General features: G+C 43.4%; 1 protein-coding gene across 1 annotated transcript in view; it reads left to right on the top strand.

Annotated features, from left to right (window-relative positions):
* Positions 1 to 12,668, top strand: part of homer1 (homer scaffold protein 1) — a 73,677-nt gene that overhangs the window by 33,325 nt on the left and 27,684 nt on the right. The window contains exons 2-3 of the mRNA XM_020466302.2: positions 2,977 to 3,133; positions 7,749 to 7,880. Coding sequence (XP_020321891.1) covers positions 2,977 to 3,133; positions 7,749 to 7,880 — 289 coding nt within the window. The remainder of the gene's footprint in view (positions 1 to 2,976; positions 3,134 to 7,748; positions 7,881 to 12,668) is intronic.

The following is a 12,668-nucleotide window of genomic DNA, read 5'->3' as shown; positions in this document are numbered from 1 at the left end:
GATATGAGGGCCCGACGTCCACAGGTGGGGGTTGTGCTTACAGCCCAACACTGTGCAGGACGTTTGGCATTTGCCAGAGAACACCAAGATTGGCAAATTCGCCACTGGCGCCCTGTGCTCTTCACAGATGAAAGCAGGTTCACACTGAGCACCAGTGACAGACGTGACAGAGTCTGGAGACGCTGTGGAGAACGTTCTGCTGCCTCCAGCATGACCGGTTTGTAGGTGGGTCAGTCATGGTGTGGGGTGGCATTTCTTTGGGGGGCCGCACAGCCCTCCATGTGCTCGCCAGAGGTAGCCTGACTGCCATTAGGTACCGAGATGAGATCCTCAGACCCCTTGTGAGACCATATGCTGGTGCGGTTGGCCCTGGGTTCCTCCTAATGCAAGACAATGCTAGACCTCATGTGGCTGGAGTGTGTCAGCAGTTCCTGCAAGAGGAAGGCATTGATGCTATGGACTGGCCCGCCCGTTCCCTAGACCTGAATCCAATTGAGCACATCTGGGACATCATGTCTCACCCCATCCACCAACGCCACGTTGCACCACAGACTGTCCAGGAGTTGGCCACCTCATCAGGAGCATGCCCAGGCGTTGTAGGGAGGTCATACAGGCACGTGGAGGACACACACTACTGAGCCTCATTTTGACTTGTTTTAAGGACATTACATCAAAGTTGGATCAGCCTGTAGTGTGGTTTTCCACTTTAATTTTGAGTGTGACTCCAAATCCAGACCCTCCATGGGTTGATAAATTTGATTTCCATTGATCATTTTTTTGTGTGATTTTGTTGTCAGCACATTCAACTATGTAAAGAAAAAAGTATTTAATAAGAATATTTCATTCATTCAGATCTAGGATGTGTTATTTTAGTGTTCCCTTTATTTTTTTGAGCAGTGTATATCATTGTAATGTATTTTTCTTCTTGGCTTTTGAAAGTGAAAAATAGTTTCGGACTAAGCATTACTCACTCAGTTCCAGGTTGGATGGTGGTTTTCAGGTTTCTGTTTGTTTGTCAGAGCATTTGATGTTTAGCTTGGGAATAATAATCCTTGGGTGTAGGAAACATTCTAGGTCATTCTGTTCAAAATCAGGTTGTAGGTTTGGTGCTTTGATTTGGAGTTTACGGTAGAATCCTGCATATGTGCCAAAAAATCCAAGTTTGTCTGTCTATTTTTTTTAAAAACATGCTAAAAAATGTGGGAGCTCATCTGCTCATGGTCTGTCTGTCTGTCTGTCTATGTCTCTCTCTCTTTGTCTGTCTTCCTGTCTCTCTCTCACCCCCCCCCCCTCTCCCTCTCATAGAGGGGGGGAATAGAGATAATAGAATTCACCCAGTACTCAGTCTTTCTCCCTCAGCAGTTTCCCCTCTCTGTCTCTGTCTCTGTCAATTCAATGTGCTTTATTGGCATGACGTAAACAATGTACAGATTGCCAAAGCTTTACTTTGGATATTTACAATATTCAAATAATTAGAATCAAAATTGTCAATGGGACGACAGTAACAACAATAACCAAGGGTCACAATAACCACAACCATAGAGGACATGTGCAGGTTGGTCTGTCAGACACTGTCCCTCCTCTTACTGCAGGCAGCAATGTAGTGAAGTACGCTCCCAACCCACAGCTTTGTGTCCTCCCTCGACAGGACAGGTAGCCTATCCTCATCAGAGAGGTCTTCGATGTAGTACGCTGCCAACCCACAGCTCTGTGTCCTCCCTCGACAGGACAGGTAGTCTATCCTCATCAGAGAGGTCTTCGATGTAGTACGCTGCCAACCCACAGCTCTGTGTCCTCCCTCGACAGGACAGGTAGCCTATCCTCATCAGAGAGGTCTTCAATGTAGTACGCTGCCAACCCACAGCTCTGTGTCCTCCCTCGACAGGACAGGTAGCCTATCCTCATCAGAGAGGTCTTCAATGTAGTACGCTGCCAACCCACAGCTCTGTGTCCTCCCTCGACAGGACAGGTAGCCTATCCTCATCAGAGAGGTCTTCAATGTAGTACGCTGCCAACCCACAGCTCTGTGTCCTCCCTCGACAGGACAGGTAGCCTATCCTCATCAGAGAGGTCTTCAATGTAGTACGCTGCCAACCCACAGCTCTGTGTCCTCCCTCGACAGGACAGGTAGCCTATCCTCATCAGAGAGGTCTTTGAAACCTTGAATAAGGCGTTCAAATTTGGGGAAATGAAACAAATTGTTTTATATTTCTGACACTTTGTCAGGAAATGCAGCGCCGTCTCAGGTTCTGCGGTGGTCGCACAGCCTTTCCTCTGCGTCTCTCTCTCTCTCTCTCTCTCTCATCCTCTAAGTACCACACGGAGACCAACAATCCAGTCCGCTTCTATGGGTTGAACGTAAATGCTACTTTCCTGTACATTTATATCAAAGTAAAAAGAGGCACTTTAACATTGAATCATTTTCATCAGGCAGCTTTAACAGTTTAAATGGCCCTGTACTGGGAATGCATCATCTTTAATGACCCGCTTCTCTATCATCTTAGCAGGGGCACATTAGCTGCAATGAATAGACTAGTGGAACATCATTTATCCCCGTTGCCCCTGTTTTACTACCTTAATGTACCCAGCAGTTTGATTAACGTAAACGTAACGTCCATTCCTTTCTAGTAAATGATTTCTGTCTGTGGCTAGGTGATGTTTGTCTTTCTCCTGCTGGTATTAAAACTCCTTGCTAATGTTAATTGAGGTCCATCTGGATTGAAGAGAATGCACATCCATACTGGAATTGAAGTGTGTGTGTGTTCTCCCCTCCCAGTCATGGCCAGTGCAGTGCGCTGCAGGAGAGTGTGAATAATGGATGTTTGTCGAGATCTCTGGAGGCTGTGTGTGTGTGTCTCTCACCTACCTCAGCCCTCACACACTCCCAGCACTTTTGTTTCGCATGGCTCAGGGTGGTGAGTTTAATTCCCCTGTATATGCAGACTCTCCCACTCGCTCTCTCCCTCTCCTCTGCAGAGAGCAGCCTATCTTCAGTACGAGGGCCCATGTCTTCCAGATCGACCCCACCACCAAGAAGAACTGGGTTCCCACCAGTAAACACGCCGTCACAGTCTCCTACTTCTACGACAGCACGCGCAACGTCTACCGCATCATCAGCCTCGACGGCTCCAAGGTGTGTGTGTGTTAAAGATTTGTAAAAAGGAAGGGGAAGATATTAGAGGTTGCACGTGGTTCCCCTCTCAGCAAAGGTGATTTTATGGGGAGCGAATTAGAGGTGGCACCAGGCTGGCTGGGCTGGTGCCACCTCAGGCTCTGGGCTGGTAGAACTATAGATCAGTTAGAATCAATCATGGATTGATTTACGTGAAACATGTGCTTGTGTACTGTACTCCCTCTTCCCCCTCACAAATATTTAATCGTCCCCTCGCCCACGGACACGGACAGAACCAGAAATTGAGCTGCAGTCTCACTCAACACACACCCCCTACATTTCCCACCAGTGTGTGTGTGTGTGTGCGTGTGTTTCCATGGCCAACGGTAGCAGCAGCAGTAGCAGCAGAGCCCGTGGCTGGTAATGGCGTGGGGGCGTTGTGGCCTGTTATGTTCTGTACGTCATAACAACGATTATTTTTGTCTTCAGAGGGGTGCAGGGGAGGAGGAACTATTTCAGCACCGCAACGGTTATGTAATGCTCACCACACACACACACACACACAGAGAGTCCTCTGCTTCTCTCTCCACTGCTGTATATGTGACCCTTGGTGGTGTGGAGCTACTGTAGCTAGCTAGCGAGTGGGTGAACTCAACTGTGGGGTTACCGTTACTGTGCTGTGTTAAGCTTGAAACAGCAGGGAGAGGGTGGGCTGCACTGTGGCGCTGGCTACCTGCCTGCCGCTCTAGGATACACTCATCATTAACATCAACACAAGCCCACTGTGAGACACGCATAGACAAACACAGAACTTCACACACACACAACCTTCCGTAGAAAGTACATGCAGTAGTCCCTTTGTCCTGGCGCCAGGCCTGGTTCTAAAGAGGCAGTTGAAATGGGCTTTCTTGCATTGGAATTATATTCTGCTTATATCACGCTGTACCACAGTAAACATAACGTTCAGAGACTCTGAGACCATTGAGTGCTTTTTGTTGTGGCAGGTTGGTGCGAAATTTGTAGCCCATCTCTGCTGCGCTGTATCAGCACGGTGGACAGCGCCCTACACATTAAAGCGAGGCCGGTAGTAATGAATATAGGCTACAAGATGGATAGGCTGTTATGAAATAGGCGAATTACCCCTATGTGAATGCAGCCGTACACACATCTGCCTTACTAAAAATAAAATAAACGCTGAAAGTAGTAGCCTACATATTCATGCACGCCAACAAAAACACTGAGTACTAGTTTGGCTTTGAATAACGGCAGCCTATCAAAAACACGTTTCCAATACGGGCAGTTCTATTTACAACCACAGAAACCAATATGTTAACAAGAAAACCATCATAGAATGTATTCTATCTATTTCTATGATGAACCAACCCGATATGTAGCTATACCCAGTGGTGTCATTTGGCTAAGGAAATCATTTTGCCATTCCGTACCCTGGCTATACCACCTAGATCTCTATAAAAAAAAACAACCAGCTACACATGTAAAGTCTTGGTCCCATGTTTCGTGAGCTGAAATAAAAGATCCCCAAAATGTTCCATAAGCACAAAAAGCTGATTTCTCTCAAATGTTGTGCACAAATGTGTTTAGGGCCCTGTTAGTGAGCATTTCTCCTTTGCCAAGATAATCCATCCACATCCGGCTTCTTCACCTGCGGGATCATCTGAGACGAGCCACCCGGACAGCTGATGAAACTGTTGGTTAGCACTACCAAATCATTTCTGCACAAACTGTCAGAAACCGTCTCAGGGATGCTCATCTGCGTGCTCGTCATGACCCGATTGCACTTCGTCTCCGACTTCAGTGGGCAAGTGCTCACCTTTGATGGCCGCTGGCATGCTGGAGAAGTGTGCTCTCCACAGATGAGTTCCGGTTTCAATTGTACTGGGCAGATAGGCCGAGTGTGTGGCGTCGTGCGGGCGAGCGGTTTGCTGATGTCAACATTGTGAACAGAGTGCCCATGGTGGCAGTAGAGTTATGGTATGGGCAGGCATAAGCTACAGACAACGAACATAATTGCATTTAATCGATGGCAGTTTGAATGCATAGAGATACCGTGACGAGATCCTAAGGCCCATTGTCGTGCCATTCATCTTGCACCATCACCTTGCGTTTCAACATAAGGCACGGCCGCATGTTGCAAGGATCTGTACACAATTCCTGGAAGCTGAAAATGTCCCAGTTCTTCGATGTCCTGCGTACTCACCAGACATGTCACGCATTTAGCATGTTAGGGATGCTCTGGATCGACCTCTACGACAGCTTGTTCCAGTTCCCGCCAATATACAGCAAATTCGCACAGCCATTGACGAGGAGTGGGACAACATTCTACAAGCTACAATCAACATCCAGGTCAACTCTATGAGAAGGAGATGTGTTGCGTTTCATGAGGCAAATGGTGGTCACACCAGATACGGACTGGTTTTCTGATCCACGCCTCTACCTTTTTTTAAAGATATATGTGACCAACTGATGCATATCTGTATTCCCAGTCATGTGAAATCCATAGATCTCCGTATGAACTGTAACTCAGTAAAATCTTTGCATTTTGCGTTTTTGTTCAGTCTAGATTGTTTCTTACCTTTTCCAGAAGAGTTGCAGCCTCCTTAAAGCTCTGGGACTTCCTGAGTAATCGATCATTCCAGTCTCCCCGGAATCTTTTTGTAAGATCCACCCTCAAATGCCAGTTGGATTAGTTGAGCTTTCCTCGGGTGAAGCATGTTTCTTCTGTGCTGACTGAACACATTTGTCAAAGTGGAAAAGTGAATTCTCGCATGTAGCTGTGGCCCAGAGAACCGTGTCAGGGTATAAAGTGGGGCCCATTTCTCCTCATTGGAGCAGGAGTGTGCGATTTCAGTCTGCAAAAACTGGCAAGCGATACTAAACTCAGCTTCCACCAAATCAGTTTTGCTTAGATCCAGCAGTGGTTTCACTTTTTTTCCCCCACAATAAGAAAGTCATGGCTCTCTGGGTCAAGGGCACACAAGGCCTCCACCAGTTGGCTGTTACTTTCCCTGAATCATTCGGACATTTCACCAGTGACAGTATCCGACGTGCTGAAGACCAGTCTTTTACACTCAGTCTCTTCTCCTCTGTCCTGCCGGCCTACTGTACTGTCCGACACATATTGCTGGAGATTTGTACGTGCATAACGTCGTCGTTTGCTTGGAGCTGGAGGTGCGTCAGTGCCACTGGCACGGAACTGTGCCCAAATGGCTTGGAACTCGCTGTCACACCTCAGCTTCTCAATGCTCTCCAACGCACTGCGGACAACTTTGACTCCAGTGTAAAGATCCATTGCTTTTGCCTGGAGTCATTTGTTTGGAGGATGGAGAAGACTGAGGATTCTGTGCACCATGGTGGCTGTAAACTTAAAGCCAGGGTTCCGTCACCGCCTTCAGAGGTCCTTTAGCCTCGAGTCTTACTGCTGTGTTGTAAGAACACGTGCATTCGCTGTCAACTTCACAATGCTGTCACAAGTTTTATAAACCACTGACAATGTAGCCAGGTGCCCCCTCCTCATTTCTGATATCCGTCGGGGCAGTGGCAGATTAACTGATTCCAGATAGCTAAATAGGCTAAGGCTAATAACACTAAAGCTTTTTACAGCTAGCTAAATAGGCTAAGGCTAATAACACTAAAGCTTTTTACAGCTAGCTATATAGGCTAAGGCTAATAACACTAAAGCTTTTTACAGCTAGCTAAATAGGCTAAGGCTAATAACACTAAAGCTTTTTACAGCTAGCTATATAGGCTAAGGCTAATAACACTAAAGCTTTTTACAGCTAGCTATATAGGCTAAGGCTAATAACACTAAAGCTTTTTACAGCTAGCTAAATAGGCTAAGGCTAATAACACTAAAGCTTTTTACAGCTAGCTAAATAGGCTAAGGCTAATAACACTAAAGCTTTTTACAGCTAGCTAAATAGGCTAAGGCTAATAACACTAAAGCTTTTTACAGCTAGCTAAATAGGCTAAGGCTAATAACACTAAAGCTTTTTACAGCTAGCTATATAGGCTAAGGCTAATAACACTAAAGCTTTTTACAGCTAGCTATATAGGCTAAGGCTAATAACACTAAAGCTTTTTACAGCTAGCTAAATAGGCTAAGGCTAATAACACTAAAGCTTTTTACAGCTAGCTATATAGGCTAAGGCTAATAACACTAAAGCTTTTTACAGCTAGCTAAATAGGCTAAGGCTAATAACACTAAAGCTTTTTACAGCTAGCTAAATAGGCTAAGGCTAATAACACTAAAGCTTTTTACAGCTAGCTAAATAGGCTAAGGCTAATAACACTAAAGCTTTTTACAGCTAGCTAAGAAGCTATCTAAAATCTGTAGGCGTGAGACAGAGTGGAGGGAAGCATCTTCAACGGTAAACTTGACCCCACACCTCCCACCCTCTCCCTCACCCACCTCCCTCACCCCTCTCCCCAGTCAATGTGGATGACACACCACACACACACACACAGCCAGATACAGATAGCTAATTCATATTCAGTCGTTACTGTTGCTGTAGGCAACCATCCAGAATACAAGCCCACTCATCTTAGACAAGTGGGCTTCTACATAAAATGATCAGCATTGCTTTTGTGACTCATAGAACTCTTCTTCCTTTCCCAGGCAATCATCAACAGCACCATCACCCCCAACATGACCTTCACCAAGACCTCCCAGAAGTTTGGCCAGTGGGCCGACAGCCGAGCCAACACCGTCTACGGTCTAGGCTTCTCCTCAGAGAACAACCTGCTCAAGGTACACACACACACACAGCTAGCACACATTTTATTTGTCATGTAGTTTACAAAAAGAAGTAATAGAAGAGGTATTATGCAGAGTAATAGCCCGATATGTACACAATATGATATACAGAATAGGTAGCACATTCACTATGTCAAGTACTGTAATTACAATATAGGGGATAGTGGGGTAAGTTGAGCCACCCTTGTTTCTAGGAAACTATACACAAAATGAATCATTTGACCAAGTATTTAGGAAGAGGTCAGTTCATGGAGTCTGTGAAGGAAGAAACCTCTTGAGAAAAGTGGTAAGCAAGTTAGGTCCAAAACCTTTTCTATATCTATGCTTGTATCTAAACCAAAGTAGATCATCATTTTAAGATTATTTTCAGTTGGCATTCCATAAGCTTCAATATGAGGTCCTAAAAGTGCATCCTTCTAGCTGTGTGGGCTAATATAGTCAAACTGTTTCACTTGGGGTAAGTTCAGCCAATGGTTGAGCCAATGGCAAGGTGAGCAAATTGAAGTGTTTTCTTCTCGGGCATAAAGGAAAGGCAACTCACATACCAACACGCCGGTGTGATCATTCTACAGTGGTCCCTGTAGCATACGATCAAACCAGTGTGATTAGAACACTTATTTAGAATGTCCGGTTTTGGTATGACACAACAATCAGCATTTGAGCTGTGGCCACACTGTTTTTTCAGTCCTTACATAGTTATGTCCATAATAGGAGCAGTTTATTTTTGGATGCAATGTTCAGACATCCACAGAGGTAGTAACATCATAACACCATCATCCAAACCGGATAAGAGTTGACCAGATTGACATAACACAAGCGGTCATATTTTTATAACTCTCGGCTGACATAAAGTACAATATGAATTAGCTAATAGCAATGACTATTTACAATTAATCACATCGCGGGTGAGCTCACCATTGATTGAAATAACTGAGTAAAACACTTTCTCGAAATCTAAAGTTGATCCGACGATGGGTAGTTTCTGCGCGCCGCCATGCTTGTTTTTTTCCGCATCAACCAAAGATAATAAGAGGAGACAAGATGAGTTTGGTCTGTTTGCAATATGCATGTTGAAGGGGGTGTGTCGTCTACGATCATCCACTTCCCTTCATTCACTTCCGCAAATTTACTCGAAAGATGAGTGAACCATTCCTTCACCTCATTACAACATCTTTGGTCTGACAGATTACGTGACACCTAGAATGCATTGTATAATGTCAACAAACATGGCACCACACATAGCTGGCAAATATCTTAGCTCATTATAATCAGTACAACCTTCAGAAAAGTGTTTTACACACATCACAGGTGTCCATTACAATAGATGCAATAATCAGAATGCATGATTTGTCACCAGTAATTGAAAAACGTGAATAAAATAGTAAATACATTATGCTCCATACATATATACAGTGAGGCAAAAAAGTATTTAGTCAGCCACCAATTGTGCAAGTTCTCCCACTTAAAAAGATGAGAGAGGCCTGTAATTTTCATCATAGGTGCACTTCAACTATGACAGACAAAATGAGAAAAAAATCCAGAAAATCACATTGTAGGATTTTTAATGAATTTATTTGCAAATTATGGTGGAAATGTGCAAATAAATGTTTTGCCCCACTGTACATACTGTATACTGCATACTGCCTACAGTAGATATGACTGTACATACTGTATGCACCTACAGTAGATATGACTGTACATACTGTATACTGCATACTGCCTACAGTAGATATGACTGTACATACTGTATGCGCCTACAGTAGATATGACTGTACATACTGTATACTGCATACTGCCTACAGTAGATATGACTGTACATACTGTATGCGCCTACAGTAGATATGACAACACGATATACAGAAAATAAGGAAGTTACTTTGATAGGACACATGTCCAAAGTCATTATGTATTAGAAAAACAACAAGGAAGGCAAAGCGAACAGCAGCAAGAAAATGTTCCAATTCTTGCAAGACTGAGCAAATATATGCATACTGAACAAACATGAGTGAAGTGCGGTGAGCTCTTTTCGAAGACAGAAGTTTATCGGGCTCAGTAAAGCCTCAAACATAAATTGTCCAAAACGCAGAAATGGGCTACTTCTGTGTGAATTTTTTTATTTCACCTTTATTTAACCAGGTAGGCAAGTTGAGAACAAGTTCTCATTTACAATTGCGACCTGGCTAAGATAAAGCAAAGCAGTTCGACACACAACAACACAGAGTTAAACATGGAATAAACAAACATACAGTCAATAATACAGTAGAAAAATAAGTCTATATACAATGTGAGCAAATGAGGTGAGATAAGGGAGGTAAAGGCAAAAAAAGGCAATGGTGGCAAAGTAAATACAATATAGCAAGTAAAACACTGGAATGGTAGATTTGCAGTAGAAGAATGCAAAGTAGAGATAGAAATAATGGGGTGCAAAGGAGCAAAATAAATAAATTAATGAGTAGGCGGAACACACCTCAATTCAATCTGGTGTTAGAAAATACAACTTGTTAGATAAATTATTTGAAATTGACAAGTTGAAACAGCCTATAGATAATTAGCAGACAGCGCGTGTTAAGTTTCCTGTTACGTAATAATCACATTTTGGAACAGTGAGTGCATTGCATAAGCATAAAACATCTCACGCTGGGGCGACCGTTAGACATATTTGGAACCCTACTCCACTATTTACAGTGCCTTGCGAAAGTATTCGGCCCCCTTGAACTTTGCGACCTTTTGCCACATTTCAGGCTTCAAACATAAAGATATAAAACTGTATTTTTTTGTGAAGAATCAACAACAAGTGGGACACAATCATGAAGTGGAACGATATTTATTGGATATTTCAAACTTTTTTAACAAATCAAAAACAGAAAAATTGGGCGTGCAAAATTATTCAGCCCCTTTACTTTCAGTGCAGCAAACTCTCTCCAGAAGTTCAGTGAGGATCTCTGAATGATCCAATGTTGACCTAAATGACTAATGATGATAAATAAAATCCATCTGTGTGTAATCAAGTCTCCGTATAAATGCACCTGCACTGTGATAGTCTCAGAGGTCCGTTAAAAGCGCAGAGAGCATCATGAAGAACAAGGAACACACCAGGCAGGTCCGAGATACTGTTGTGAAGAAGTTTAAGGCCGGATTTGGATACAAAAAGATTTCCCAAGCTTTAAACATCCCAAGGAGCACTGTGCAAGCGATAATATTTAAATGGAAGGAGTATCAGACCACTGCAAATCTACCAAGACCTGGCCATCCCTCTAAACTTTCAGCTCATACAAGGAGAAGACTGATCAGAGATGCAGCCAAGAGGCCCATGATCACTCTGGATGAACTGCAGAGATCTACAGCTGAGGTGGGAGACTCTGTCCATAGGACAACAATCAGTCGTATATTGCACAAATCTGGCCTTTATGGAAGAGTGGCAAGAAGAAAGCCATTTCTTAAAGATATCCATAAAAAGTGTCGTTTAAAGTTTGCCACAAGCCACCTGGGAGACACACCAAACATGTGGAAGAAGGTGCTCTGGTCAGATGAAACCAAAATTGAACTTTTTGGCAACAATGCAAAACGTTATGTTTGGCGTAAAAGCAACACAGCCCATCACCCTGAACACCCCATCCCCACTGTCAAACATGGTGGTGGCAGCATCATGGTTTGGGCCTGCTTTTCTTCAGCAGGGACAGGGAAGATGGTTAAAATTGATGGGAAGATGGATGGAGCCAAATACAGGACCATTCTGGAAGAAAACCTGATGGAGTCTGCAAAAGACCTGAGACTGGGACGGAGATTTGTCTTCCAACAAGACAATGATCCAAAACATAAAGCAAAATCTACAATGGAATGGTTCAAAAATAAACATATCCAGGTGTTAGAATGGCCAAGTCAAAGTCCAGACCTGAATCCAATCGAGAATCTGTGGAAAGAACTGAAAACTGCTGTTCACAAATGCTCTCCATCCAACATCACTGAGCTCGAGCTGTTTTGCAAGGAGGAATGGGAAAAAATGTCAGTCTCTCGATGTGCAAAACTGATAGAGACATACCCCAAGCGACTTACAGCTGTAATCGCAGCAAAAGGTGGCGCTACAAAGTATTAACTTAAGGGGGCTGAATAATTTTGCACGCCCAATTTTTCAGTTTTTGATTTGTTTAAAAAGTTTGAAATATCCAATAAATGTCGTTCCACTTCATGATTGTGTCCCACTTGTTGTTGATTCTTCACAAAAAAAATAGTTTTATATCTTTGTTTGAAGCCTGAAATGTGGCAAAAGGTCGCAAAGTTCAAGGGGGCCGAATACTTTCGCAAGGCACTGTAAATATATTTAGTCCTACCTCAGGTCAAAAATGGGACACCACCACTTAACACACCCTGTAACCCTTCTGATGTCAAGTCTTGCACATCCAAATACCTCTCTGCAGCTGCCACCACAACCTCAATTCTCCGTGACTTACTTTCCATCCCTGCAGTTCAGTTGATAACCATTGCTATACATGCTAAAAAAAAATCCAATCTTACTGAAACATACAGTACCAGTCAAAAGTTTGGACACAGCTACTCATTCAAGGGTTTTTCTTTATTTTCACTATTTTCTACATTGTAGAATAATAGTGACGACATCAAAACTGTGAAAGAACACATATCATGTCATGTAGTATATCATGTAGTAACCAAAAAAGTGTTAAATTAATCATAATATATTTGAGATTCTTCAAAGTAGCCAACCTTTGCCTTGATGACAGCTTTGCACGCTCTTGGAATTCTCTCAAACAGCTTCACCTGGAATGC

Source organism: Oncorhynchus kisutch, linkage group LG29 (assembly GCF_002021735.2).
Source record: "Oncorhynchus kisutch isolate 150728-3 linkage group LG29, Okis_V2, whole genome shotgun sequence".
In the NCBI taxonomy this organism is placed as follows: domain Eukaryota; kingdom Metazoa; phylum Chordata; class Actinopteri; order Salmoniformes; family Salmonidae; genus Oncorhynchus; species Oncorhynchus kisutch.
The sequence above is the reverse complement of the archived record's forward strand: the minus strand, read 5'-3'. Positions and strand labels throughout refer to the sequence as shown.